Consider the following 27,070-nt stretch of genomic DNA (forward strand, 5'->3'; position numbering starts at 1 on the left):
AAGGAAGAGGCAAAAGCTCTAATAGTATGCTCTCTTCGGTCAACCATGATTGGATCTCAAGATTCAATCTCGACCAATTCATTCTAATTTTAAATAACAAAATAGTAGTTTAGTACAATTAATTTGTAAAAAGTAAAAAGAAAAAAAATGAACTTTCTCCACTTAACTAGTTTAACTTTGATAGAAAATGTACTTTTTTGTTTTCTGACTTTTGCCATTGAATTTAACAACAATGCTCATCATCTCCCAATGGCAAAGTCTACTAAATGGATTGGAAAGAACGATTAAGAAAAGATAAATAAAACTAGAATAGAGCTTTGAATACAATTTTGAATAGATCACAGCAACAACACTGAGCAGTTTCTGTACCAAAATCCTTACAGCAGAAGCAATAGCCTGGAGCTCTGTTTCCCCAACTTTCTTCCGAACCCCATCCATCATAAGATGGCCAGAGGTGCCTGGTGAAGTAAAATTTTTGCCACCCGATTCAAGGTTCTCTACCTTTTCCTTTAGTTTTTTGGGGCTTGAGAAATCCAGCAACTGGATATCATCACCAGCTTCTCTCTTGCCACTACAACGGTTAAGTTCCCGGCTGTTCTTCCCTTCCGTTAACTCTGTATCCTTTTGGCAGTCACTATCACAATCAAGCACTGGAATACTACCAGAAGACCTAAGAGCACGAGGCAGCATACCAAGAGGACATGGTTTCCATGATTTTGCCACAACCCATCCGTTTGAACTTCTAACATCATCTGCTGTTTTCACAAACATGCTATTCATACGGTGACGTTTAACTAGTTCTAGCTTCTTAGCTGCTTGATTGATAGATTCCTCTTCCTGACTAACAAAATTTGAAATCTCGAGTGAAGAATTTTATTCAATAACCTCTGTACTTGACAAACTTAATGAACGAAGTTTGTTGAGTTTCTCCATCAAAACACTGTTTTCAACCAGCTGCGCAAGATGAAGGGCTGAATCCGTGAGATGGTTGTTAGTAAAAGATGACACCAAGAGACATTTCCGCAGGAGCTTCATTAGAATTGCATTTGACATACTTTTTCCTTTACTGTGACGAGGCTTTAATTCCAGAAGGTGTCTGACCAGCCATGCAAACAAAGATGAAAGATGTTCCACTTGGCAAGCCTCCTCTTTACCCTCCGATGATGTCAGATGACCTTCTAAACAAGAATCAGGAAGGAAAAAAAAAAGATAAAGAGGGTAAATACAGGTCGAATTATTTAGTGGTCTTTCAATATGCTAGAAGACAGCGTGCAAAGACATAGGTAACATTCAAAAGGGACATACAATCGAGTCATTAATTACCTATTTACCTGTTTCATATTTTGATGCCTCCTTTGTCCCAATCATATCAAGAATCCTCTGAAGAAGGGCCAGAAGCAATTCTGGTTCCTTATTTGAAAATTTTGTTATCACAAGCTGCCAATCATGCAATGAAGCATGTTTATCTTGGCCTTCTTGGGACTCTTTTGCAAGGTCCAGGACGCTTGAAGAATCTAAAGCCTTCAGCAAGAATTCCAATAACACAGATACTACTTCTGAGGATGAAGTACAATATAAGCTTACAAGACTTTTCAAGGTTTTGGTAATCTGTTTCTTAGGACCTGAAAAAACAGACGCCCATCAGAAAAAGTATAATTTTATTATAGACATGAACAAATGTCTTTTTGTACATTTTCCACGAGCCATTCCAGTCAGATCACACACACAGAAAAAACATTTATATTCTGCATAGCATATACACCCTTCACGGTTTTGGTTTTTTTTTTTTAATTTTTGATGGATCAGGCACATAAAATGTGACAGTCAACATCCCAATATGTTTAATGGCAAGGCAAAACCATTATGGATCCAGCATCCAGGGATGCGATATCATTTTCATGAAAAACATATGCTGTTCATCTTCTACATTTGAGCTAAGCAAGGAAAGAGGAGAAAAGGAAGAAAAAGAAACTAACAGGGACAAAGAGAATTTATGGCCGTACTTTAAGTATATTTCACCTAAAACTGACTTCACCACTTAAAAGCTTTCGGAAAAGTTGAAGCCTCAACTTAGGGTGCAAATATATAAACTTCTCTTTGGCCTATAATACTAAAAGAATCATCTACTTTAATAATTGATACTCCTGTAGAAGAACTTTCTTGGGGAAGACAATTCCAATCTTCTTTCATTTGAAACAAATGAAGCAACAAGTTCCAAACAGATCAACTAAAGACTAGTATAATCAAATGATTGATTTCTAATACCACGCATCATACTTCTTCTGTCCCATATGCACCTAACAGTAACTGATTAACGAGGATATCTTACCTGCAGATTGGGATGAATGCACCTTGCCTGCCATAAGTGAGAAAAATTTACTGCGGCCACAAAGGTGTTTGAACTGTCTGCCACCTGTAAGAAATAAATGACGCCAATTATGCTATTTTCAGATGAACAGACCGTAAAGGGTAGAAAGGAAAATATTATGAAATGGCAACAGATAATCTGGCCCAACATATATCAAGGGAACCACGATATGTTTGATGCAGGACAGAAAAACTGTCTGATAAATAATCCATGGAAGATATCACTTAGACTTACATTAGTTACAGAAAAAAAATCAATCTTTTAGCATCAAAGTATTGGTATAAGGAAAAGTGAAAGAAGCGGCAAAAGCTCTAATGGTAACATTTCGTCAACTACTAAAGAGAAAGAAATACTTCACAAGCAACTTTTCCGCTGACAAGCAAAGATCCAAGTTCAGGATCCTGATTAACTTTTATGCAGAAAGCCAATTCACTGAGTTTGGATTTGATTTCTCTTCTAATGTTAACAGCTCCATCTTTTTGAAATGGAATTTGCTTCTTCTGAGGTTCCCAATAATAGGATTTCAACCAATTAAGTGCCTGAAACTAGTAAGAATCATAGAACAAGTCATAAACTTGAAAAAGAAAATAACAGCTAGTAAGAAAACGATGATGAAGAGAACAAGAAAATAAAATTAAGAGCCTACCACATCCGAGGAATCCCGAACGATTGCGAGTGTCGGGAGGTCACGGTGAGAACCCTCTGCAATCAAACCAACATTAAGAAGCAAAGAAATCGTGTTCTGAGTCTACTTCTAAGAAAACAACTTTCGAACTACAAACTCCATATTAATTATTAAAACTGCTTACCATGACGAACATCAATCAGCCTACGTGGAATACCAATTGCATCAGCTGCAACAGCATTTGAAATCCCACTTCTCTTACGTGTCTTCTCAATGACACAGTTAACAAGCCTTCAAAGATTAACATCAAAACATGTCAACACAAAACTAGAAAGTCACAACCTTTCTTTGTAAACGAATTGCTTCGTTTCTCTTCACTTTCGACCCCAAGATTTTCCCAGTTACCTCACGAGTGCCGTACAATCCGACATAGCTAGCATTTGTTCTGAATGCAAATCAGCTTGCAATTTGTCGCTTCTACAATTAAAAGAAAAACATAGGTCCTTAAACAAAAAAGGAAATCTTAAATGTAAAATACATATTATTATGAATAAATAATTTACGTAAAATATTAAAATTCTTATATTTATATTTTATATCAAAATTATGTCATAATTTATATTAACATAAAAAAATAAAAATAATTTTTTATTTTATTAGATTTATATATAATTATTATTAAAATTTTATACGATAATATTTTCATACGTATTCATATTGGGTCGAGTCATATTTTATACTAACATATCTAAAATGGTTACCGGAAGAAAGGATCGCTCCACTGAATTTCAATGATTGAAGCAGTGACATCAATCACAACTGATAAACATCCTCTCCTTCGCCACGTGGATATATAAAATTAGAAACTTTTATGAGAATGCTAAAAGCATTTTCAAAGAAAATCAGGATAATAGAGGAGAGAGCATTATACTCTTGAGAGAGCAGAGGAAATCTTGGCCGGAGAAGAGGACGAGAGAGTTTTTCACGGATTCCCATTCGGCCCAGTTTAACCACGGCACCAATTTGTAGCCGTTGGATGATGTTGATGTGGATGATGACGAAAACTCTAGATTATAAGCCGCAATCGTTTCTGCTTCAAACCCTAACACCGGTTCCATAAGAGAGGCGAGTGAGTTGACAAAGCTGAGACTTGAGAGAAAAGAAAACTGGTTTTCCTTTTCTTTTAAACCCTTCAACGATCAAATGGCAACGAACGAGCCTCTTCACCATCCTAAAGTACATCCAAGACCTTGAAAGAAAAGCAAAAAACGGCGATAGTATGGTAAATTCAGGTTTCAAAAATTTTAAAGCATAGGAGTTGATGCGAGCAATATTTTCTCCGAGATTATCGATGCTTGTTGCTTCCCTCTTTCCTCTTGCATCAACATGACGTCGTTTCGTGCCTTCCTTGCCGTTACAGCTCCCCTCCTCTCCCTTCTCTAAGCAGCGCAGCTTCCTTACCAACTCGCCCCAACTCAGTTCCTCTGAACAGGTCCTTCATCTTTCACACAAATATTTATTTTCTTCATGAATATAATAATATTTACTATAATGTTATTTGGAAGTCTATATTAACAGAAAGCGTTTCTTTTTTATGTTTTTAATGTGATTGCAGCTTGTGCAAGTTTGGTGTGAAATGTAGCTTTGCAGAAGCAGGAATCAGAGATGACTCAAGATCAACCACAATAGACCTTGTACGTGATGACAAGAGCGAACGGGTATGTCTGGGCGGGACTTATGATAAACTCTGCATGTTTTGGATGTTAATAAGAACAGATTACTCACCAACATGCTTTCCTTATTAGGTTGTTGTCTTAGGTGGAAGTGGTTTTGTCGGCTCTGCAATATGCATGGCTGCAGTATATAAGACTAAGCAGGTCAGAAAATTTGTCCTACTGATTTGACTTGCTTATGTTGTCTTTTGTGAGTGATGATTGAGAGCTTAAAATTATTGCATACTTGAAACAGTTGTCATAATTTTTTGCATTCTTAAACTTTGATTGTTTCATTAGGTCAGGGGGTCCGACTAACCCAGGTTCTCGGGTGGATCAGGTTAATTGGATATCAGGCATGTTTTCTTCTCCCTCGAATAGCATTTAGCATCTTACCATTTCTATTAATGTGGAAAGTCCCACAGCTTTCAAGATTGAAGAACTCTTTTGCTTGTAGACTTGGTAATTGTTGTTACATTGAATGGATAGCTAATATCTTTTAGAAGTTCAAGAAGTAATATCGCTAGAAAATTTTCATCTTTCAACTGAAAAGAGAGAGCTATATGTCTCCATTGTTGCTGCATAGGTTTTGCATTGGTCTTATTGCCCTTTGAGTAGACCATTGCTGCACCACAGGCCTTGGATTTTGGTTTATACAAAATCTTTCTTTGATGTTCCGTTCATCTTAGTTTTAGACTCTTAGTTTATCCTCATTTATCTGTGAATGCAATTTAACAATTCATCTTGTTCCTCATTTGTCAGTGAATGCAATTTAACAATTCATTTTGTTGTTACATAGAAGATGTTTTCTATGCAAACTGAGATGAAGTACTTGTTGGGGAACTCTCGGTGGTTTTGGCATTGAAGAACAAATGAAGAGAATTAATGGCAAGGCTAATGTCGTAGCTGTAAATGATGCGAAGGATTTTGGTAAGGATTGCCAGTGATCAAGTTATAGCCAATTAAACCATTAAGTTAAATTCTTGCTTATGTCTTCTGTCTTTCCTTGCAGGGATTCCTAAGTTTATCTTAATCTCAGTCTATGATTACATCCTACCATCATTTTTGCTATCATCCGGATACTTCACAGGAAAGAGGAAAGCAGAATCAGAAGTTCTATTCAAATATCCAAACTCTGTTAACTTGTAATGACTAACCTTACTGGTTCTTGCTCACATTTGGGAAGATTTTTAGATGCCTGTCTGATTATTTAGAACTAATTGCAAGATAGAAATTTCTTGCAAACAATTAGCTGGTAGGGGCAATCACATATGTCAAAAGTCACTTAAGGAAGAACAAGCAATCTTAAAAATGTTAATGCACTCACCTTATTTGAAACTAGTCTTAAGACCACAAAGGAAAGGGAAAAGGGGGAGAGTAGCCAACTTGGTAGCATATAAGTGAGAACTCCTGAAGAAGTGTTATCATCAATGCCTCATGTCCACGTCCACATGTTGTATCTAATGCTATGTGCTTAGATGACCTCTTTTTTACGATCAACACTCTTCGCTTTTCCTCTATTTTCTGTACTAATCCTTCTCTACTGAGTGTCTAACTGTTTTTTTACTGACTTCAGGTGTTGTCCTAAGACCAGGTTTCATTTATGGAAAGAGAAGAGCGGATGGTTTTGAGATTCCACTGGATCTGGTTGGGAACCAGTGGAGAGAATTCTTAATGCTGCAAAGAATTTTACCAAGCCTTCATCTGATCTGCTCTTGGCTCCATCTGTTAGCATAGATGATGTTGCATACGCAGTCATAAATGCAGTAAAAGATGATGACTTCTTCGGCATTTTCACAATTGAACAAATCAAGGAAGCTGCAGCAAAACTGCAAAAGTGGAGGTTTGAATCACTTCTCCACATGTTAATAAAGAAAGGCATTAGTCAAATAAAAGAAACAGTCAGAAACATCTAACGGGCATGTAAATAAGGGCTGGGGGTTTCCCAATCTGAAGCCGCATAGCCAGACCCAGCAATTAGCCCAATGTAGCAATGCCATTTCGAAATGCAGGCCCAAAGGTAGGTTCCCAAAGTACGACCATGAATAGAGACCAAGACCATCCAATGTCCCCCACAGAAACGTCACAGCTTGAGCTTCGGGAAAGACCAGACTGCAAGGACTGCAACACTAAACGCCCATCACACCACAATCATTTCATCCATTCTCTTATGTCCCCCACAAACTTTACTTTTGCGTTTTTGTTGCTTCCAATAAAAGTTCCATCAGTCCCTCTCTCCTTGTAAAATATTATCTTTCTTGCTTATTCTGTCACCATAAACATCATTCTTTTCTTGTTTTTAACTCCACATTATACTAGTTTTTTTGCCTTCTCCTACGGGCATCAGAAGAAAAAAATTACTTAACTACATCTAGTAGAGTGAACAATACGATAAAAAAAATTCATAGAATCTGACCCCACTATTTCTTAAAATCAAAAAGCATATCGGTTTACATGAATAAAATGTTGACTATTAAATTTATTTTTTGATACGCAAAATCGGATGCTTTGGTATTCATAGTCATAGCCGGCAAAAGAAGAAACTAGTGTTCCGTAGAATTTATTCGGCTGGAGTCGGTCGAGTCGTTTACTTGGGCAACAAGATTCTTTTGTTGGCCAAGTACTTGGGCAACAAGTTGATGATGCTGAGCTGACTCGGACAATTATTTTCTATAGAATCAGCATCCAACCAGAGAAAATAAAAAAGCTTTAGTCGACATCTTTATTCCTTACCTAACAAAACCAGTTATGTGTAAAACATGTATTCTTTAGGTGAAGGAAGCTTCTCGTTGCTTTGGGACCTTGGCCTTTACCTAGAAGTCCGAAACCAAATTTATTAAAACCCAACAACCATAAATTAGCAAATAAGTATTTGCTAGTACTAGTATTTATAGAATGGACCCTCTCCTTTTTCGGGGTTTGGCCAAGAGACAACTCATCAAATATTAAAAGATTCCTCACGAAGTGTATGTTCTTTTCAATTGGACCCACCTTCTCTCAATTATTTTATCCTTGTCGATACAAAATTATAAATCATATATCAACTGATGTTTGAATCAATTGATACAAAAATTTTATTTATATTTAAAGATTATGAATTTAAAATTATTTTATATGCATAATATTTTTAATTAAATTATAGTATTATAGATTATTTATATTTAGCATATGCATAAACTGAAAAAATTAAAATGCAACACAAATGGAGGGTTTTTATGATATAAAAGAAAGAAATGTCTTTTGAGCCACACAAATTCAATCTCAATGGCACGTGGTAAAGCTTCGTAACAACCGCCTTTTGAATGATTTTTCATTACCGAAAACTAACGCTTCGGCACCCAAACCAATCAAAAGTTTTATTCCTTGTAACTACCAAGTCAATTAATAGCGTTTATATATAAGTTTTAATCTTATTAATTAATCGAAATAATTTAATTTGATTAATTAATTAATTATTATTAATTTAAAATAATTTTAAAAAAATTAATTAAAATTTTAATCAAAACATAAGATATTTAAATATAAAATTAAAGATGCAAGGAACATATCATTTCATTTTAAATTTTTTAATTTAATGCTTTCATATTTAAATATTTTATTAAAATTTTTTAATTATAAAAAGTCATAAATTTAAAATATAATTTTATTTAAGTATATCTTATTATTTGATTAATTAATAAACTAATCGATTTAAAATCGATAAATTTTTAAAATTAATAAAATTAAAATAAGATATTTAGTTTAATTTTAAATAATTCCATCTAAAATTAATCAAATAAACATCTTATATGGATCCAATCAAAACCGACACGGTGACAGATCAGTGTACGTTCACTCTCCCGCGATGAAACGTTGATGATTTAAGAGAAAGAGCCGTGTTTAACACGGCGTCGTATTTCATTTCGAGTTAGGGTTTTAGATTTTTTATGTTTTTTCTCTCTTCTTCTCCCTTCCCTTTATCCAAAAATAAGAAATAAGAAATAAACGAATAAAAATAAAACAAAAACCCTCTCTTCTGAAAAAAGATTCACTACACAATTTATCTCATCCGCAGGTAATATCTTTCATTTTCTTTATGTTTAGGTTTCATTTTTTTTCTTTTTTTGTTGATTTGGATTTTTGAGTGCGGATTGGCCAGATCTTGGCATCTGCGGGGCGTTGACTTGATTTTGTTGATGATTCATTGTTGTGATGGTTGATTTCTGTAAATATTGCTTTTTTAGGGATCAAGAAATATATTATTGTATATTAATTTTGAGAAAATATGCTTTATGATTTCATTTTAATTTTTCGATCTTGCAGTCTTAGCGAGAAATTACAAGATTTCCTAAAATCTTAATTTTCTTTTTTTTTTTTTTGTTGTTTGACTCAGTTTTTCGGGCCAATGATTTTTTTTTTTGTTAATTTTGGGAATATATATTCTACGTTGATTTTTTATTTTCTTTTTAATTTTTTCGATCTCGCTGTATTTACGAGAAATTACCAGATTTTTTGAAATATTTTTTTTGTTGTTTTTGTTTAGAAAGACAAGTAGTTTGTTAATTTGGAGAAAATATGTTTTAGATCGATTTTTTAATTTCTATTTTTCCTTTTAGTTTTTTTGATCTCGAGAAATTATTCTGCATCTTGATTTTCTTTAGTTTCGTTTATTTTTTACTCAATTTTCTTGACAGGAATCAGCGAAGATTTAAATTTTTGGAATAGTTTTTGTTGTTTAATTATGCTTTTTGAGGTCAACGGGGCTTCTGATTTACAGATTTTCGTAATTATTTTTGTTATATTGTTAAAATTTTTTCATTTTTTTCTGGTCAACCTTTGTCCTGTTTTAAGATTTATGTGATGTGATTAATAATAATAATATTTTTTACTCTGATCCATCTAATTTTGTGATTTTAGTGAAAATTTTTTGGTTTATTTAAGGTCAACGTGATGTTTGATCTGTAAAATTTGTTGCTCGGAAACTCGAAAGAAAGAAAGAAAAAGAAAAAAAAGAAGAAATCTGTGCATTTCTTTTATACATTTGAACATTTATAAAAAGAAACCAAAAAATTGTTGAACCATAATTTTTATAAGATTTTTTGCCACAATATTCTTAGGTGCTGTTATTTGATGCAATAGGAGGCAGGGCTACTTTAGAGTAAATAAGGAAGTGAGTTTCTCTTCTGTGAATTAATCTTGTAAAGAAAAAAGATGAGGAACATGTATAAAATGAACATGTGCGACACAAACATGTACGGGAGCGACGCTAACTGTGGTTCTAGGTATGTGTTCCTCTTGCTGTATAGCGATTTTAATGAGTTTGGTTTCATATGCTTTGATCCATTTGTTTGATGAACTGGCTGTTTTCAGTCTGAAATTTTGTTACTTACGTTCCTCTTAGTGTGACTTGATATCTGTGTTGTTTAATGTCCTGACCTTTTTTTTTTTTTTTTTTTTTCAGGATTTGTGTATCAACTTTTTGGAGACAGTTTCCTTGGGTTTGATAGAAGGCTAGATTTCATATTCGTTTTTACATTAGAAGTTTTGGTTTTAAACTTGTTGATAGGGATTGATCTAGGTAGAAATGGAAACACGGAACGCCATGGTATTGGATAGTAAGCCTGGGGTTCTGCACAGCGTGAAGAGAAAGCGGGCTACGCAGCATGCAACATATTTTCCTGTAGCTTCAGATGTCATATTACCACAGTTGCCCGGCATGAGTTTATCATCCCAGAAACATGGCAAGCGGAGGAGATTAGAGGACTGCAAGGGAAAATTTGTCAGTTGTGGTTATCCTTCAAAAAGATCTTTGCTGCTTTGCTATTCAAATTTTAAGAAAACAGGCATTCCAAAGCGCATAATGTTCTTTAAGAAAGATGAATGGATTGATTTTCCCCAGGATCTCATTGCCTCAATTAGGAAAGATCTCAAAGCAAAGAAGGCAGCTATTGAGCTTGAGATAGATGGTCAATCCTTTGTGCTAGATTTCTTGCATATGCTTCGATTGGACCAGAAAACTGGCGAGACACAACCGATTGCTTGGATTGATGAGGCTGATGGTTGTTTCTTCCCAGAGACTTTTGCTGCAGAAAATGAACCATATCAGTTTTGCGAACATGAATATGAGAATGATCAAGAATCCATGTTTAGTGAATCGTTTGTCCCCCCTGAGATTAAGGTACAGGTTGAGATTGACATTAATGGTGCTGAGCAATCAAAGTTGAAGGAATGTAGTGGGGAGTCAAGTTCTTTGGTTAGACATTTTCAAATGGCTCAGAAACCTGCTTCCAGTCTTTGTGCAGTAGAAGTTGGGGATAATTGTAATAGGAATGCTGATGCAAAACCCAGCAAACCTGTCGAGGATATTCAAGAGACAAGGATAAACTTAGTCCCTGAAAATGAGTTTGTGGATGTAGAGTTGGATGAACAGTTGGATTCTTCAACTGTTGAGAAGATGTTTCTCATGGGTATGAACCCTTGTGGAGGTGTGGATATTTTTTATGTAAAACCCTGCTCCAATACGCAATATAGATTAGAGCGTTTCCAGAAGCAGCTTCAAATTATGAAGAAATATCGTGGGAATGCAAATATTCAATATGCTTGGCTTGCTCCATCTAAAGCAGCACTGCCTATCATCATGATGCATGGGCTTGGGCATTGTGATCTTTCTGCAATTCCACACATATATGGCACTGGTGTTCATCTTGCTGCAGCAGAATTTACTAATGCCTGGTTGGAGTTCTTCTAAATTGTTTTTGCTATGAACACTTTTTGAATATGCAATTCTTTTATTGTTTGCTTTTTCTTCTCAGAAAATGCTGCGAAGCTTCTATTTTAATTTGTTAATGGAGTAATATTTGTAAATCAAGAAAAGTACCTTTCCTTCTTGCCCTCTAAAGGTAAATGATTAGGTCCTTGTGATTACAAAAGGATTAGAGCTACCTTGCCTTTTGGAAATAAAGTACACATGAAGAACTTTTCTGCAATTCATGGAAAATGGTGAAGTTAGTAGTCCATTTTTACCTTATAATGAGCGTTGGTTGTTTAGGTGCTTAGAATGTAGTAAATTGAACCATATTGAACCATCTCTTGTCTTTTTCTTCTACTCCTTGTGTTAACTGTCCCAAAAGGGTACATTATCTTACCTTGTGCATTAATAGGTTTATAGATTCCACTATACCGAAATTTAGGGAAAATTTTATGTTGCATTTTGTGATTCACGTTCTTATCAGGTTTACACTGTATGCATACTTCTTGCTGCTATGATAAAGGTTTACATTCTTTTTTTTTTATCTTTAATCTCTTTTAACATTTTGATCTCTTTAACATTTGCCACTGGCTAGTGATTGTCTGTTGTCTTCAATGCTTCCTTTATCTGTCACTTGTTTTTAGAATCCGAACCAGATGAATTTTTTCCTTATTTATCTCATTTAACATATTCGAGCTTTATTTTCCATACTGTGGTGATTTTGATTTGAACGTTTATCTTTTATGTGTACAGTGCAAGTTATTGTGATGTTGATGAAAAGGGAGTGCAGTACATGATATTATGTCGTGTAATAATGGGAAAGATGGAGCTTCTTCGCCCTGGAAGTGGACAATGTCTTCCTAGAAGTGAGGATGTTGATAGTGGAGTGGATGATCTTCAGCATCCAAAGTATTATATTGTATGGAATATGAATATCAACACCCACATTTATCCGGAATTTGTTATTAGTTTCAAGCTCTCCTCCAATGCTAAAGGTGATATATTTCTCCTTGGGATGCTGTTTAGTTGATGAATTTATACATTCATCCTTTCTTTCATCTAACATTGTTAATTTAAGAAACAAGGCTTCTTCCATGACGCGTTGGTATCTCCTCTTGATGGGGCTTTTTGTTTTTTCATTCAAGAGATCACTGAGTGAACTACTGTTTCAATGAGTTAGTTGGCTATGTCTTCTGCAAATTCTTTATGACTATCATATATTTCTTTTTTTCTTGAAATATTTTCAGTTCTTTAGCTCTTGAAGTTAATGTTTTTCTGACAGGGCATTTGATTGGAAGTGAGACTAATCATGCTTTTTCAGGCGTCACTGCATCTTCGGAAGGACCTAAAGGTCATTTACCGGTACCCATGGTTGAATTGGTGAGTAATATATGTGGTATGCTTTTTAAGTTCTCTATACAGCTGAACATCGTGATGTGTACTGTAATGATAAGTAGGATGCTCACCATTGCTTGCTTCCTACTCTGTGGCGGATGCTCACCATTGCTTGCTTCCTACTCTGTGGCGGATGCTCACCTAGTTGTGTATATGTGGGATTTTGTCTTCGGTCAGAAGGCAGTCTCTTGAGACCTTATGGATACTTTTTTCTGCCATTATGAGGTTTATGATTTTTGCACAAATGGGAGGAATTCTATTTTGTTTGGCAAGCGTTTCAAATAGCTGTAAAATATCCACCAATCTGCAAAAATTTCAAGATAGCAGCATATTGCTTGTGTTGAGGTCCTGAGTTTCTGAAAGATGCTAGGTTTCTACTGGTTCATTTGTCTGCACTTTCGTCTTGCAACAGTGTGCAGCAGATGGTTGCTGTTTGAGCACTCAGATTCTCAAAGCTAACTTTTGAAATATGTGTTCTGAAGCTGTAGATTTAGCAAATTATTTTGTGTGATAGGCTGCGACATGTTTCTATAGTATTTATATGATAAATAATGTTGAATAATGTTAAAATGGAAGAGAGTAATTTGAGTCACTGCATCATGAGGCAGTCCTTATTCCTATGTTTTTATGTCATACAGCAACTCAAACCGCCTTTTTGCTCATGATATTTGCAGCCTGAATATGGTGGTTTTGATAATATATATTTTTTATGAGTTTTACTTGTGTGTACTGCTGATATTCTCTTGTCATTTAGGGGAGTATTAATCACCAAACTCCAAATTCAGGGGGATCCCAAGAAAATGATCCTAGCCTGGGTTCAAATACTTCAAAGACCCCTAAATCCCCTTGGATGCCTTTTCCTATGTTGTTTGCTGCTATCCAAAAAAAAATTCCTCCTATGGATATGGACCAAGTTGCTAATCATTATGAACTATTCAGGGTATGCTCAATAATATGTTTAATTGATAGTTTCCATCTGTCTTTAAATAAGGTTTCTGATTCTTCTTTATTATTTCTTTCATCAGGCAAAGAAGATAAGTCGTGACGATTTTGTCAAGCAATTGAGATTGATAGTTGGAGATTCTTTGTTGAGGTCAACGATAACATCTTTGCAATGCAAGGTATGATTTAAACTTTATGGCATGTATTAATGGCTCTGCAATGTAATAGCACTACAACCAGTTTTCTGGCAATTTGCAGATACCATCTAGGCATGAATTGGAGGTGGCAAAGCAGAACATGAAAGCGCCTGGCAGCCTCTGAGTTACCATTTTTTATTTTGTTATGGTATGTTGTGCCGCATGGTAGCCTCGAAGGTGTTGCAGTCATTTAATTTGGTGCTATCGGGTTCTGTCCCTTGGTGCATGTTATAGAAATGCGTCGACATGATGAGAATGTGTCTGAATGTACTGTACGGCTTAGATCTGCTTTTTTTTTTTTTTTTATAAATGGTGTAATTGCTGGGTATTTCTCACTGGTAGCAAGTATTTTGGCTATGCTTAAACTTAAGACTTGTTTTCATCTGAACTGGCTTCCTAGCCCCTATCTTAGTTTTACATAACGTGGATGTGCTCCATCTTTATCTTGTAATCAAAACTTGAACGCGATTTCGTTAGGGGTTTACAACTTTACACTCAATATTGAAGAGGGGGTAGCGTCGAACTTCAAAGCAAATCTCTCCCCTACCTTGTGTCTTTTGGGGCAGATGTGGTCTTTGTAACTCAGAGTGGAATTGAAGGTTGTTCATGGCATGAATCGTTAGAAATTTGCATCTAGTTTTGTGTTCATATCTGATTCTGTTGATGATTCTTTTATTTAATGAGACTATAATAATTGAAGTGTGACATAATTCGAAAATGATATAAATAAATAATTTAAATTTTTTAAAAAAATCATAAATAAGTTTAATAAAATAAAAAATTATATTTTATATTTTTATATAAAATATAGTATGAATAAAATATTTTATATATTCTATAGGACATAATAATATGAATTGTTATCTGTCAGTGGAGCTCATAAAAATTGTTCTTAAAAATTGTTCTTTTTCATCCTTTAAAGGCTTCTGTTAACAATCGTCTTGGGTCGGGAACAAAGAAAGTGTGCTGAAGTGAGATTGTGTAAAATTTGAGCTTCCCATTGCCCATGGGCCTGCCTGGGCATAAGCCACATAGGCTTGAAATGATGGTCCAATCTCTTGCTTTATCCATAAGGTTGTAGACAAAAAAGCCCTCTTTGATTAAAGCAAAATATCGTCCTCCTGGATTCTTTCTTTTCGATCCCATTTCTTGTTTCTCGGTTTCGTGCGATAATGTACCGTAGATAAAAGCTCATAAAAAGTTCCAAGGAAAATTACATTGAAACTAGGTAACTTGACAAAAAGAATCAAGCAGTAAAATATCCCTTACTTGATTACTATTTTCGCTGTATATTAATCAATTTTGCAATGTAGCAGGTGGTACATCAGTTATACCACCAGTTGCAGTTGATGGATCCCATCCCGGTGGCTTTATGTTTGGCCAATCCCCACGACACCCTAACCTTATATAAAGGCTCTTCTTACCTTCAAGAAAACAAAGCAGAAAACAATAATGAGCCACAGGTTGGTTAAGAATGGCTGACCAAGTGTAAATACTTGATTCTGTCATACATTAGTGTCTTTCATTTTGTATAATATTATATTATATTATATCATATGTACTTGTCTCAGGACTAGTTCTGCTACATTACATGGTAGAAAACATTGCAAAAGTAGATGAAGAGAGGATGCTGTCTCACAGTTATTCTAAGGTCAAATATTTCTCATTTGATTACCTTATTATAATAATATGCTTTTAAACTCAACCACTTGTTGAATTGGATGGGAAGAAGGTAAGTTTATGATTTCTTCTTACACAATTCAATAGTGATACAGTTCTAGGAACATCTGCCTTCATCAAAAACTTTAACCACAAACAGGCAAGACGTGGGTGAAAAGAGATGACATCACTGCCTAATCTACCTTTAGTATGCAGGTCAACAGATATCAGTTACAGCTATACCCTCAGATTAGGAGAGAGATTAAGAGACACCCTCTCAGTCTTTCCTTTCCATCAACCCTCTCCCCCCACAACCTAAAAATATCTTTTCTTTACTCTTTGTCAGCTTTTGCACAAGACGCATTCTATTTATGGACTCTTATAATTTGATGGACAGATACCTGGAAGTTTCTTGTCTGATAGAATTAACTGTTTGAGGGCACTCAAGGATGCCTGAGCTACACTTTTGGCATGGTCAGCAACCCAACCCTGGAGCTTCACAACCACATCTGCATTGGAGTAGCCAAGACTACCATCTTGAATATGCCTTCTGGCTTCCTCCTTTGCTGAATCCTCATCTGCATAGGGAACTTCAGGAGTTAAGAAAAACCATTCTAGTAGAGCTATTTTTTATGTGCACCATGAGCCTGAAATTTTGTATATAAGCACTTTATCCAGACTCAAGACGTGGAGCATCCAGTAGGTCCTAGAATTATTAAGGTCCTAATTACAGTTAAAAGTACTTTAACAGCAAAAATTCAGTTAATTATGGATGCAGTTTTTTATTTATCACCAGCTAAAGTCAGATATTTAAAGCACCTGAAGCATATATCACGATAGCTTAAAGTAAACCTTTAGTTGACTTAGGAGATAATACTTTGATTTTTTGTTTTTACAAAAAAAATGCCCAAAATAGAGGATTCCTTCACCTAGTTTGTCCATGTGCAAATCAATCAGTCCCAAAATTGTTTGTAACAACTTAGCAGAAAGAAAAATACTGATCGCAGTAGCTTGTCTGAGATAAATAAATGGATAAAAGGCAAACACAAATTTACCTATAGCTTCAGTCTGTGACAACCAGACAGTAAACCCTGAAAAAAGATGCCTCCATTTATCAGTCCTTCCAGCAGCCCCAAGTGACCCTCCTAAGGTTGCAACAACAGCCCGGACATGACTGCCGCAACAAGCAAAGCCAAAATGAGGCCTTTTATATGTATCTAATGACAAACAAAATTAAAACTAATAAAGGTACATGCCTTACCTACTTAAGCTTTCTAATATTGCACTTTCTGCCTCAGCCACAGAGTCAGAGCCTTCAGCAAGCACCCCTGTAACAGATCAAACTAATTAATAGCTGTAAGATGTTTAAGCGATACCACTTTGAGTTTGCAGACCACTAGCTCTTGAAGTCATTTCATATTAACATGTATCATGCGCGTATATAACTATGTACGAAAGAGAATGCGGGACACCATTGAGGTTCAGTCATGTGCATGCTCTTGGGCCTTAGGGAAACAGGTTTAATGATTAGTAATCAACACTTAGTGAAAAGAAAAAAAATGCACTCACATGAATCAACAGTTTGCTTGGCAAAAGTTTCTAACAACTCTTTTGTATCAAGTGGTGTGTACCTAAAAAATCATACCAACCAATCAAATGGTTAGGACAGAGGACACATATGATATAAAAGTTGGTTTGTAATCATCCACCACAAATCAAGATACAGTAAAGAAAGAAACGATACAATTCTTGCTTTTAATAACTTAACCTAGAGTATTACTATGTTACTGAAGGTTGTAAACTTAATTTGAGGAACAAGGACTGTTCCTTTTCTATCTGCTGAAATTAGGATGACATGCAAGAAAAGGAAGATTCACAAAAAGAACACATGAAATAAGAAAGTCAATTATCAAGAAGAAGAAGCAAAGGTATGTAACAGGATTGGTGAAACGTAGATGAAATACCCAAGAGCAACAGCAAGTTCACGAGCGACTTTTTGGTTAATTTCAGTCGAATCCCCAACAATGTAGATTGATGTTCCTTTAAGGAGTTGCAGAGAACCGGCTGACAATGACTCCCATGACTCCATAATATCTGGCCATTTCAAATCCGGATCCTGCTTCTTTAAGTTAATAACAAGTTGATCATCGTCTATATACCTGTTCAAGACAATACAGTAAATCTAAATGTGCAACGATCTATAATGGTATAAGTTCATTCATACTCAGTTCCACGAACCATATTGTTTCAGCAGGCTTTATTTTCTCAAACAGACTATTAGTATCTAAAAGTGTGATGAAGGATCCAGCCTGCCGTACTTTAACAGTTAGAGAAGTACCATCCGCATCCACAAATATATCTTTGGCACTTTGAACATCTTGGCTGCCAAGTTGCAACCTTAGTTCCACTTCAGAAGACCCATCAGAGAACTGTAACATGCTCCACGCAATAAGTATGGCCCAACAACAAACCCATATGGTAAAAATGACTGGGAAATCAAAAGAGAACATTCTCAAATTCATGAACTCACATATGGACGGACATTTTGCAAAGTTTCCTTCTCATTTCAAGAGATTGTCAATATAGAAGTTTTATCTTACATGGGGATCAGTCAATCTAAGAAATGAATCCCAATGGCACAAGTAGAATTCGATAGACATAGTTATTTGGTTTTACTGATAACTATACCTATAACATTCTCTTCCTGAAAAGAAGAATATGCTTTTCTAGTGACCCAATTGTATCCGTATTGTCAGAATTTAGATTCTAATCTTGATTGTTTATTTCCTAATTGGATTATTACACACATTAAACTCCAAAAAAAAAAAAAAAAAAAACTTTACAACTTCACACAAAAAAGACCAAAAAAAATAAAAGGAAATTTTGAAACTTGAGACCAAAATCAAAAGCCTGAATTAACAAAACAAAAAACAAAAAAAACTTTACAACTTAACACATCGCACTTAAAGAAAAAAAAAAAAAAAAGAAAGAAGTTTCTTTTTCTGACCTCATAATGGGAGGTGGTGGTGTCAAAACAGTAGCAGGAGAAGCCATGGAGTGGGCTGATGCGTCTCACAGAATTCCATCTAAAGGCAGAAATTTTGGGTTTCGGAAAGTTAAAAGAATGTGTTCCGGTAGAGAAATGAAGGCTTTTGATTGGATTTTGCGATAAGAAGCAGAGCGTGGCACTGGCTCTTGCAAACGCACCAGCCATTGCTTACTTCATCTGATCAAGAAAGAGAGAGACAAAGTGGATAAGAGACGATACTTTGAACTAATGGGTAATAGGCTCAATCCAACAAATTGAAGTTGGGTTCTGCCTATTAAACTTGGGCTTAACATTCAGCCCATATCAAGTCTGTTGGATGTTTAATAATACCAGCTTTCTCAACTTTTGGGCTTCAGTCATGAGGTAAGAAGTGGGCTGAGACAGAAACAAGCTTAAGACTTCCAATGGCTTTAGTTTTTTTTACAAAAAAAAAAAAAAAAAGATAAAAAATTAGAAACCATTCCAGTTCAAAGAGGTCCAGAGCTTATGAGTTACGACTTATCACCATCATCAAAATAGAAAGCATTCGTTTTTGGATAGGGAACAGAACACTTTTTTTAAGCATCTTTACATATTTACCTTTGTTGGTTCAGAGTAAAGAAATATAAAGAAGAATGGCAAAAATCAATTGCCATTTTATGTACATGCATGGTAATTATAATTTATAAAGATACTTTTGTTGTGTGCCTTTTCAGGTTGAAGTCTTTGCATGAATAATCTCAATTCAAGTCATCCTTGGTATTTGTATAAGATGGTGCAAATATCCAAATTTACTCTTTTCATACTAAAAAAAATCTATAAAAATAAAGACCAAAAGAATCAAACAGCTGGTCTCTTATAAATGAATAAAAAGATGGGTTTTGATTTCTTTTCTAAACAAAATATGGGCAAATAACAAAAAATAGGTGGAAAAGTGGGAGAGTGAATGATAGATAAAATGTTTATCCATTTGTCACATCATGCCCTCACCATGCATTAAAAGCTCCTAATTATGAATGAACAACACTACTCTTTTTCTTTTTTTTTTAACCTTTAACTTGCTAAGAGGATATCAAATCTGCCATATTGATAATATTTCATTATTGGAATATTATTTTGGTGTCAATATGAAATTATATCTTCAAAGACGTTATTTAATGAGAAGATGTAGTAAATAGAAAACATAGCAAACAGCCTCTAAGTGTTTAATGCTCACTTCAATCCTTCATTGATTTTTTTATTTGATTTTTCCTATAACTGATCTTAGAATATGAGATATAAGACTTAATGTCTTATTATTGTATATATACACATTAATAGAATATTTAATGATTTTTTAATTCTCATAAAAATTAAAAAGAATATGACATAATTTTTCCTATATATTATGAAGACATAGGCTGTGACTAATTTAATTTAAGAGCAATAAAGAAATGTTTTGATTGTATCAAAGATTGAAAGGGGTTTTAATTCTATATTTAGCTGCGTTAGAGCAAAGTCATACAAGTATATAGTACGTAGTAGCCGGTTTTGAGTACTGCAGGGCAGACAAAGACAGGACTGCCCTTTGGAAGGGCAAAGGAAGGAAGGTATGGTCGCCATCACTTTGCCCGTCCTACCCGTAATAGATTTAGATGAATGAAACGACAGAACTTCGGCTGTTGCCGGGTTTCTGCTTCTGTATTTCTGCTGCTACTGCTACACTGACAGCGCTGTCAGTGAGAGGTCAATCATAAAGCAATGGATTGCAAAATGATTTTGCCTCAATTCTCGCGCCCTTTTTTCCCTACCCCACCCTCTGTTTTTCCTATTGATCCTGATAGAGTGATAGTGACCGTATGTCTTTGACCGTGTCCTTCCCTTGTGTCGTGTGGGTCCAACATTTTGACACGTGTGAATTAATATTAAATAAAAACTATATATATATATATATTCTATTTATGGGGATATTATTATTATGACATGCTTTTTGTCCTCTCATGGAAATGAAGAATGATGCCGTTGCCTCCCGCGAGATTCTCGCCTTATTTTACGTTGTGTTGTAAGAAAAAAAACCCAAAAAAAAAAAAAAAACACTTGTACACTTCCTATGTGAGAATGAATGGGAACAGATACCTTTGTTGTAAGATTTTGTTACTTTTCTAGTATTATAATTTTTCTTTTATTTTTGTCTTTTCCATTAATATCTACTATTTTTTATTCAATTTATATATACCCCGCTTTATTATTTTCTATTTTTCTTTTTTATTAAATTTAGTTTACTTCAGATTTGATATTAAAATTTATTTTGATTAGTGCCTTAAAAGTATGTTCTTATATTTATTATATTTAAAAATATAAATAAATTGAATAATTTTTTTTATATTTTTAATTTATTCATTTAATTAATTATATTAAAATATTATTCGTAATCTTTGTTAAATTTAATAAATAATTATACAAACGAGGGTTCAGCTCTCGGTAAAATGTTTACACTGTTATCCCAAATTTATTGTGGAAATAATAAAAGCATACAGATGTATCCAGCCATATTTGCAGGGTTCGAGGAACAACAACACATTTGCTGGCATCCAAAGAAAAGGTCAAAATTATTTAATGCTGGACGAAATCTGAAAACCCAACACATAAAGTTGTTGTTGGACCAATGTGCTTTTGCCTAGTAATAATATAGCTGCAATTTTCTAATTATAATAATAAATGTATTACAAAGATCAAATTCTTGGGATTGTAGTCAGTAATTTTGAACTAACTATTTTGAGTTTTGACCACAATTAATAATTTATTGATCTATTCCTTCACCATAACATATTACAGGTTTACCCCATTTTGTTGCAAATTATAACAAAATAATAATAATTCAAAATCATGAAGGAAGGATTAATTTATATAATATGAAATTAAAAAAAAATTATATATTTTTTTAATTATTAATTTTAATATATCCAAGGAATAAAATTAAATAATTTTTTCATATTTTTTACTTATCTGTTTCATCTGCCTAATTTATTGAAATTTTTAATTAAAAATATTATAAAATTTGCTGTGTAAATTGATTTTTTTGTAAAATCAAAATGCATATTACTTATTGATAGATTACCGACAGCCTCTCAAAACATACTGAAATTGGCATTGGATGATCTCGATTGATCTAAAAGGCCAAAATTTGGAGAAAAAAATGGAGTTTTATTTGAAGGAGAAATTAATTAAGAAAAAAATAAAAAATAAAAAACGAAAAACTAGAAGGCGGGTACGAATAATAATTAATTAGTTGTAAATAGAAAATGCTACAAAATGCAATAAAAGAAGTTTTATTGCATGAATATACCATGCATCCTGCAGTGACAGTATGTCACGGGTCCTCACTCACTACAACTTTTTCATGCCAAAGTTCTCGAGCTACTCAATCACCGCAATAATTTTAATTATGAAAAAAAAGGAAAAAGCTTTTTTTTTCTCTTTATATAAATATTTTTGGAGTTGACAACGAGGTACGTCAAAAATAGCGTCGTCGTCGCTGCCTCACAAGTCACTTTCCTCTTACTCAAGAACCCCATAAATCCGATGGCTGGCAGGGTCTCTAGTCGTCCACATCAAGCCAACCTAATGTTGACACGTGTAAAAGTCGTGGACCGAGAATGAATGACTGAATGATAGTGTAATGATGATAAAATAATTATTTTGACATTCTGTGGACTGTGTTTGTGAATATACGTGCATATGACAGTGCTTGGTGCTGAGTGCAATGCAGCTATGATTTTATGAATGAATGAATGACTGAATTTACTGATCTGATCTGACTCTGACCACAAAAAACCACCCACAGTGAGGCCCCTCTTCCCTATACTGATGTGGGTTGAGTAGCTCAAGGCATTTAGCCTCAGTCTCTGTCTATTGTTTTACTTGTACCACCACTGCACTGCTTATTTATTTGATACTTCTCTGTCTTTGTACACTTGCTCTTTATTTCTCACCTTTCCCTTTTCTATTTCTTCTTTTTCCAGCTCTTTGAATTTCGAAACATCTACCTGATTTATGCTTTTAGGTGGATGAGTGTGCTTCCTTTTTCTTATCCAACCTTTTAAATCTTATGACCAATCCATTTCATTGAATATGGTCATTGTTTAGGGCATTGGGTACTGCTACTGTGCTATATGCACTAGTAGGACAAACAGTGAGTTGAATGTCCTTTTGCCTTGGTCAATTTGAAACTTAATACTGTGGTACTCTGCCTATAGTGATAGTTGGGGCCATTGAGGGATTTAAAGAATATGAGACATTTCAGAAGTAATGGCAGCTCAATAAGAGAAAATTGTCGAAAAGAATAAACAATGGTACTAATATACTTGAGTTTTTCTTTCTTCCTTTTTTAGGAGGTACATATATAATATTACCCCAAGGCCTATCTCCTTCAATTCAATGCTATTCAATTAATCCTATTTGGACATATACTTGTTCTTTTCTTCAACATGTTTATATTATAAATTAAATGTGACAATGTGGCATATGCTACCTAGGGTTGCCATAATTCTTGTTTTCACACAATTTTAGCATCAAACTTACTGTCCCGGTATAGTTGTTATGAGAGAGTTTGGGGACACTTTTAATTAAATAGATAGAGGTGAGATCTTGGGGATTTTTTTTTTTAATCTCTTCTATTTGATTCAGGGTTTCCATCATACTAGACATATAAGACATTTTGTTTTCAAGTGCATTACAGATTAGAATTTGTTGTTCAGCAGTGAGTGATAAGAATGAACTCTTCCCCTCTTTTTTTTGAAAGGGAATTGACTTTCCCTTATTGAATTTTATTAGCACTAATCAACATATTGGTGACCTCAAATCAAAAGAGTAGTTAGTTAATTAAATCGGAAGTATAGCACCCTTTTCTATGAGTTTGACATTTGAAATAAAATAACCTAACTTGATTTAGTTATGGCCATCAAAGAAGAATTAATTAATACCCTATTATTATCAACATTAGGGCTCTTCAAATTCTAAATTTTCAGCTATAAAATAAAGGGAAAGAAAAGTTGTTCTGTCATAATACTCATGAATGAACTGGTGAAACTTCAACTATATATTTTCAGGAATATATCAAATCAAGGACTATCTAAATAGATGATGTGGGGAGCTTACACTCAGAGAATCACAATATGATTATACATGATGGGGAGGAAAAAAGTGTGGGTGATCAAATCAAGGCTATACTTAAATTCATCTTTGATGAATCGAACCCAATCTTAGAAATTAAGATTATGTTTGATGCTTAGGATGATAAATAAAATAGAATGATATTATTTAATTTAATTTCATTTATAATATTATCTTAATATATTTTATCATAATTTTATATACCAAATACATCCTAAAAGTTTATCTGTAATTAGAATTTTCATGAGTGTTTCTTTTTTTCCTTTCAACCTTCATCTTTCATGTCTATTTTATGAGCTTAAAGTTATTAAAAACTTATTATTATTCATGATTAGTGATAACTTAGTGTTTCTTACTGGATGAGAAATGTTCGAGAGGACGTTTGACAATTTAAGCATAGCACTGCCAATACCCTCGCGATTGTGTCGGAAAGGAAATTCCATGGTAGAAAAATTAGAATCATATAAATGCATGTTTGTGCAATTATGCATATATAATTAACTTAATTAATCTCTTTTAAGTACGAACGTGCTGTTTGATTTGCCACGATCAAGGTGATTAGTATTGTTTTAAAAAGTCATGCAAATTGTCTCAAGGCATTCGATTCTTCCAATTGTTATTTGATTTATGGCCGAAACACATTTTGCATAAAGCGGCATAATGCTGAAATTTCAGTTCAATCTCCAAAATTTTCCAAAATTCTTTATAGTATCCCTTAGTTTTCTTAATTAATTAGCACTATCAATCATCATGTGCTTCGCACGTGCCTCAAGCCAACAATATGGCTCGGGAAATAGATCAGCTGGAGCCGAACTCTAGCTCTCCTCCACACAGTAAAATAAGTTTGCGGTATTTCATTATGTCTTAAAATATGCATTATCTCAGCATATCTAATGTCAATTTAAAAAAAAAAAAAAACAAAGGGAAAAGTAGGGAAGAGGTGTGTAATCATGACGGAAATAATTGCTAAAAAGCTACCATGCAGAGGGGCAGAAAATAAGAGAGGAGAGTAACGTGGCATCAGCAAATACATCATGCTACAAATTAAGACAGCCGGTTCTTCCTTTGTTTCATTCTGCATGTCCTGTCCAGTCCACTGTAAAAGTCTAAGCCCCCCCCCCCCCCCCTACTACCCTTTCACGCACGGCACCAGGGGAGTGCCGATAGGGAGAGTGGGGGTCCATTTCTCTGGTTTACCTGTTGTCCTATATGTGACTTTAAAAAGGAAAGACTGACAAATTTGTTAGTTGTAAGTAAAAATATTTTTCCGTGAAATGTTATGGCAAGCAAGTGGGTGTTCGGTCATTGATCACTTGTCCATGCAAAAGCAAAAGATAAAGCTAAATCCCATGCTATACTTTGGCATTGGCCTGCATGAAACAAGGCTTTTTACTTTGATCAAAACCAATCAATATAGTTAAGGTTAAGGTTGTCAACAATTACTTGTTAAAACTTGTTTAAGTTTTTTATTATTAATTTTAACTAACAAATTTGTCATAGTTAAGAGATGACTTTCAAGTTAAGTTAAGTCAGTTTTAAATCTAAGCATGCTTGGTTGCTTATAATAATCAATATTCATATATAGACATTATTCTTTTGTTTTTGAGTATTCATTTGAAAGTGTAATTAAGTTCTATAAACATATATGTTCATATCATGGCTCCTTAATTACAACAAACAACAATTTTCTTTTCTTTTTTTCTGAGAAAAAAGTGTTATTAATTATTTTAATCCTAATTAATAACATTTAGCAATTGAATTTCGTTGTAACAGAGAAAAAAAAGGTGGGGAATGGAGAAGATATATATATATATATATATATGTATGGTAGATAGTGAGTGAGTGGGAGGACTTTCACTTTAAATTTTGTTGTAAAAATAGCATGAATTGGTGTTTTATAGGTTGAAATTTATTAAATTCCTAATAGCTTTTGGTTGCTTTGATTTTTGGCGATGGCTATATTTGATACATATGGGTTGTCTGGTTAAAATTAAGTCCCATAATGTCTCTTTCCTCTTAGTCAGTTTGATTTTATTTTGGGGGGTTGAGGGAGAGACCGATTAATAATTACTTTAATTTTGATTTGTTAATCTGTCAGCTCCATTAACATCTTGCTGCTATATGTATGGCTTTCAAGATGGATGTGTGTGTCACTGGGGCCTGTAAGCTTTAAGCCGTACCCCTTTGTGTAAAACCTCAGCAAAGCAAATAAAAAGTCAAGAAAGAAAATTAAGGGAAAAGTTATTCCTACTTTTATTCTCCTAAATCACTCTCCCCTTCCATTTTTTTTCTTTTTATCCAATCACTTTTCCTCACCCATTTGTTCTAATGCTTAAAGCTTAAAGTCCTCAACTAACATAACCAAAGCAAGCAAAAGTATTATTCCATTTTCCCAAAGGATTTTATTCATTACCCCTTTGTCCATTTTCTTTATCTTTTCCCTCCTAAAGAAAAGTTGTAATGAGACTATATATATATATATGCAATATTTCACAAAAGGTTGAGCCATTTGCCAAGAAAACAACCCTAGATGAAAGTTTACCACTAAAGCTACAACATTTAGATTTAGAAGTTACCTTTTCCAAGAGATTTTTAATTAATTAAATCCAACAAATGTTACTTCTAGTAGTGTTGCTTCATTTAACATAATGTTGTTTGTCAAATATATAGTGAAATCCGACAAAGCTTTCCTGCTCCCAAAGTCATGGCTTTAGTAAGTGATAATGGTTGAAAGAAAAGCATGTCATTATTGTACAATTCTAGCTTTTGGACCATATAAATTTTTTTTATGGAAGTGTGGATATAACTGACCAAAAATTCCCACCACAGTTCCCAATTGATGTCTCTTTGTCTTGCACTTATCGTGCATATAGATATCTGAAACTGCCAGTCTTGTAAGGCTTTACTTCTTTTAGGATTGCCAAGTTTTGGAGGGTGGCGCATCAGTTTTGATTTTTCCCAAGAGAACAACACATAAGCTTACCTAAAACTCCTTAATAAGGAATGCTTTTCATTATGTCTTACTTAATCCTAGGGTACTTCAGTCTTTTCGATACTTCAAAATTGAGGTCCTTTGATCAATGTTTGTGACCAAACAACAAATATTTGGACCCATTTTGGTAATCATACTTCATAAAGCTAACATTATAACATGAAGAATTCTTCCCAAATTAAAAATTATTCAAGCCTAATATATAAAGCCGAAGGCATAAAATTTTATGCTTATAGAAAGAAACATCTGACAAGAGAACAAATTTTTGGTAAGC

General features: G+C 34.1%; 2 protein-coding genes and 2 pseudogenes across 20 annotated transcripts; 2 read left to right on the plus strand and 2 right to left on the minus strand.

The window, feature by feature from the left end:
* Positions 1–67: 67 nt before the first annotated feature.
* On the minus strand, positions 68–4,111 carry LOC111275941 (uncharacterized; annotated as a pseudogene). Its single transcript, XR_016329012.1, has 9 exons — positions 3,925–4,111; positions 3,755–3,873; positions 3,399–3,470; positions 3,178–3,284; positions 3,015–3,070; positions 2,734–2,907; positions 2,330–2,441; positions 1,332–1,622; positions 68–1,178 (listed from the first exon to the last, which is right to left on the minus strand). The product of XR_016329012.1 is annotated as an uncharacterized LOC111275941 (transcript).
* On the plus strand, positions 3,853–7,070 carry LOC111275947 (uncharacterized protein At1g32220, chloroplastic-like; annotated as a pseudogene). Its single transcript, XR_016329013.1, has 7 exons — positions 3,853–4,485; positions 4,609–4,711; positions 4,799–4,877; positions 4,996–5,061; positions 5,505–5,635; positions 5,718–5,842; positions 6,254–7,070. The product of XR_016329013.1 is annotated as an uncharacterized protein At1g32220, chloroplastic-like (transcript).
* A 1,524-nt stretch (positions 7,071–8,594) lies between these two features.
* LOC111275954 (inactive poly [ADP-ribose] polymerase RCD1-like) lies at positions 8,595–14,614 on the plus strand. Of its 17 annotated transcripts, none has more exons than XR_016329005.1 (8): positions 8,595–8,759; positions 9,802–9,966; positions 10,146–11,416; positions 12,186–12,427; positions 12,715–12,812; positions 12,890–13,767; positions 13,853–13,948; positions 14,028–14,614. XR_016329005.1 is itself a non-coding variant. In XM_022861618.2 (8 exons), exons 3-8 carry the CDS (start codon positions 10,269–10,271, stop codon positions 14,088–14,090), a joined length of 1,833 nt encoding a protein of 610 aa, XP_022717353.2. In that variant the 5' UTR covers positions 8,595–8,759; positions 9,802–9,966; positions 10,146–10,268; the 3' UTR covers positions 14,091–14,614. The 17 variants fall into 17 exon arrangements, 12 of the variants coding, with proteins under 12 accessions (XP_022717353.2, XP_022717382.2, XP_022717368.2 ...); XR_016329007.1 differs by having other exon boundaries at positions 12,754–12,812; XR_016329008.1 differs by having other exon boundaries at positions 9,824–9,966; positions 12,754–12,812.
* Positions 14,615–15,157: 543 nt separating this feature from the next.
* On the minus strand, positions 15,158–18,881 carry SKL2 (shikimate kinase like 2). The gene is made up of 8 exons (XM_022876095.2): positions 18,633–18,881; positions 17,864–18,054; positions 17,590–17,784; positions 17,195–17,256; positions 16,887–16,953; positions 16,681–16,799; positions 16,027–16,203; positions 15,158–15,390 (listed from the first exon to the last, which is right to left on the minus strand). The coding sequence occupies exons 1-8, from the start codon at positions 18,837–18,839 to the stop codon at positions 15,263–15,265; spliced, it is 1,146 nt and encodes a 381-aa protein (XP_022731830.2). The 5' UTR covers positions 18,840–18,881; the 3' UTR covers positions 15,158–15,262.
* Between the last annotated feature and the right edge of the window lie 8,189 nt (positions 18,882–27,070).

Source organism: Durio zibethinus, chromosome 17 (genome assembly GCF_047325235.1).
Source record: "Durio zibethinus cultivar Kanyao isolate XHJ-2024 chromosome 17, ASM4732523v1, whole genome shotgun sequence".
Classification (NCBI taxonomy): Eukaryota; Viridiplantae; Streptophyta; class Magnoliopsida; order Malvales; family Malvaceae; genus Durio; species Durio zibethinus.

Coding starts and splice junctions, on each gene's coding strand:
- LOC111275954 (XM_022861618.2), top strand. CDS start 10,269: ATGGAAACACGGAACGCCATGGTATTGGATAGTAAGCCTGGGGTTCTG. Junction 12,428..12,714: donor GCTCTCCTCCAATGCTAAAG/GTGATATATTTC, acceptor TTTTTCTGACAG/GGCATTTGATTGGAAGTGAG. Junction 13,949..14,027: donor TAACATCTTTGCAATGCAAG/GTATGATTTAAA, acceptor GGCAATTTGCAG/ATACCATCTAGGCATGAATT.
- SKL2 (XM_022876095.2), bottom strand. CDS start 18,839: ATGGCTGGTGCGTTTGCAAGAGCCAGTGCCACGCTCTGCTTCTTATCG. Junction 18,055..18,632: donor CCACCACCTCCCATTATGAG/GTCAGAAAAAGA, acceptor AGCATGTTACAG/TTCTCTGATGGGTCTTCTGA. Junction 17,785..17,863: donor AAGCCTGCTGAAACAATATG/GTTCGTGGAACT, acceptor TGTCTTGAACAG/GTATATAGACGATGATCAAC.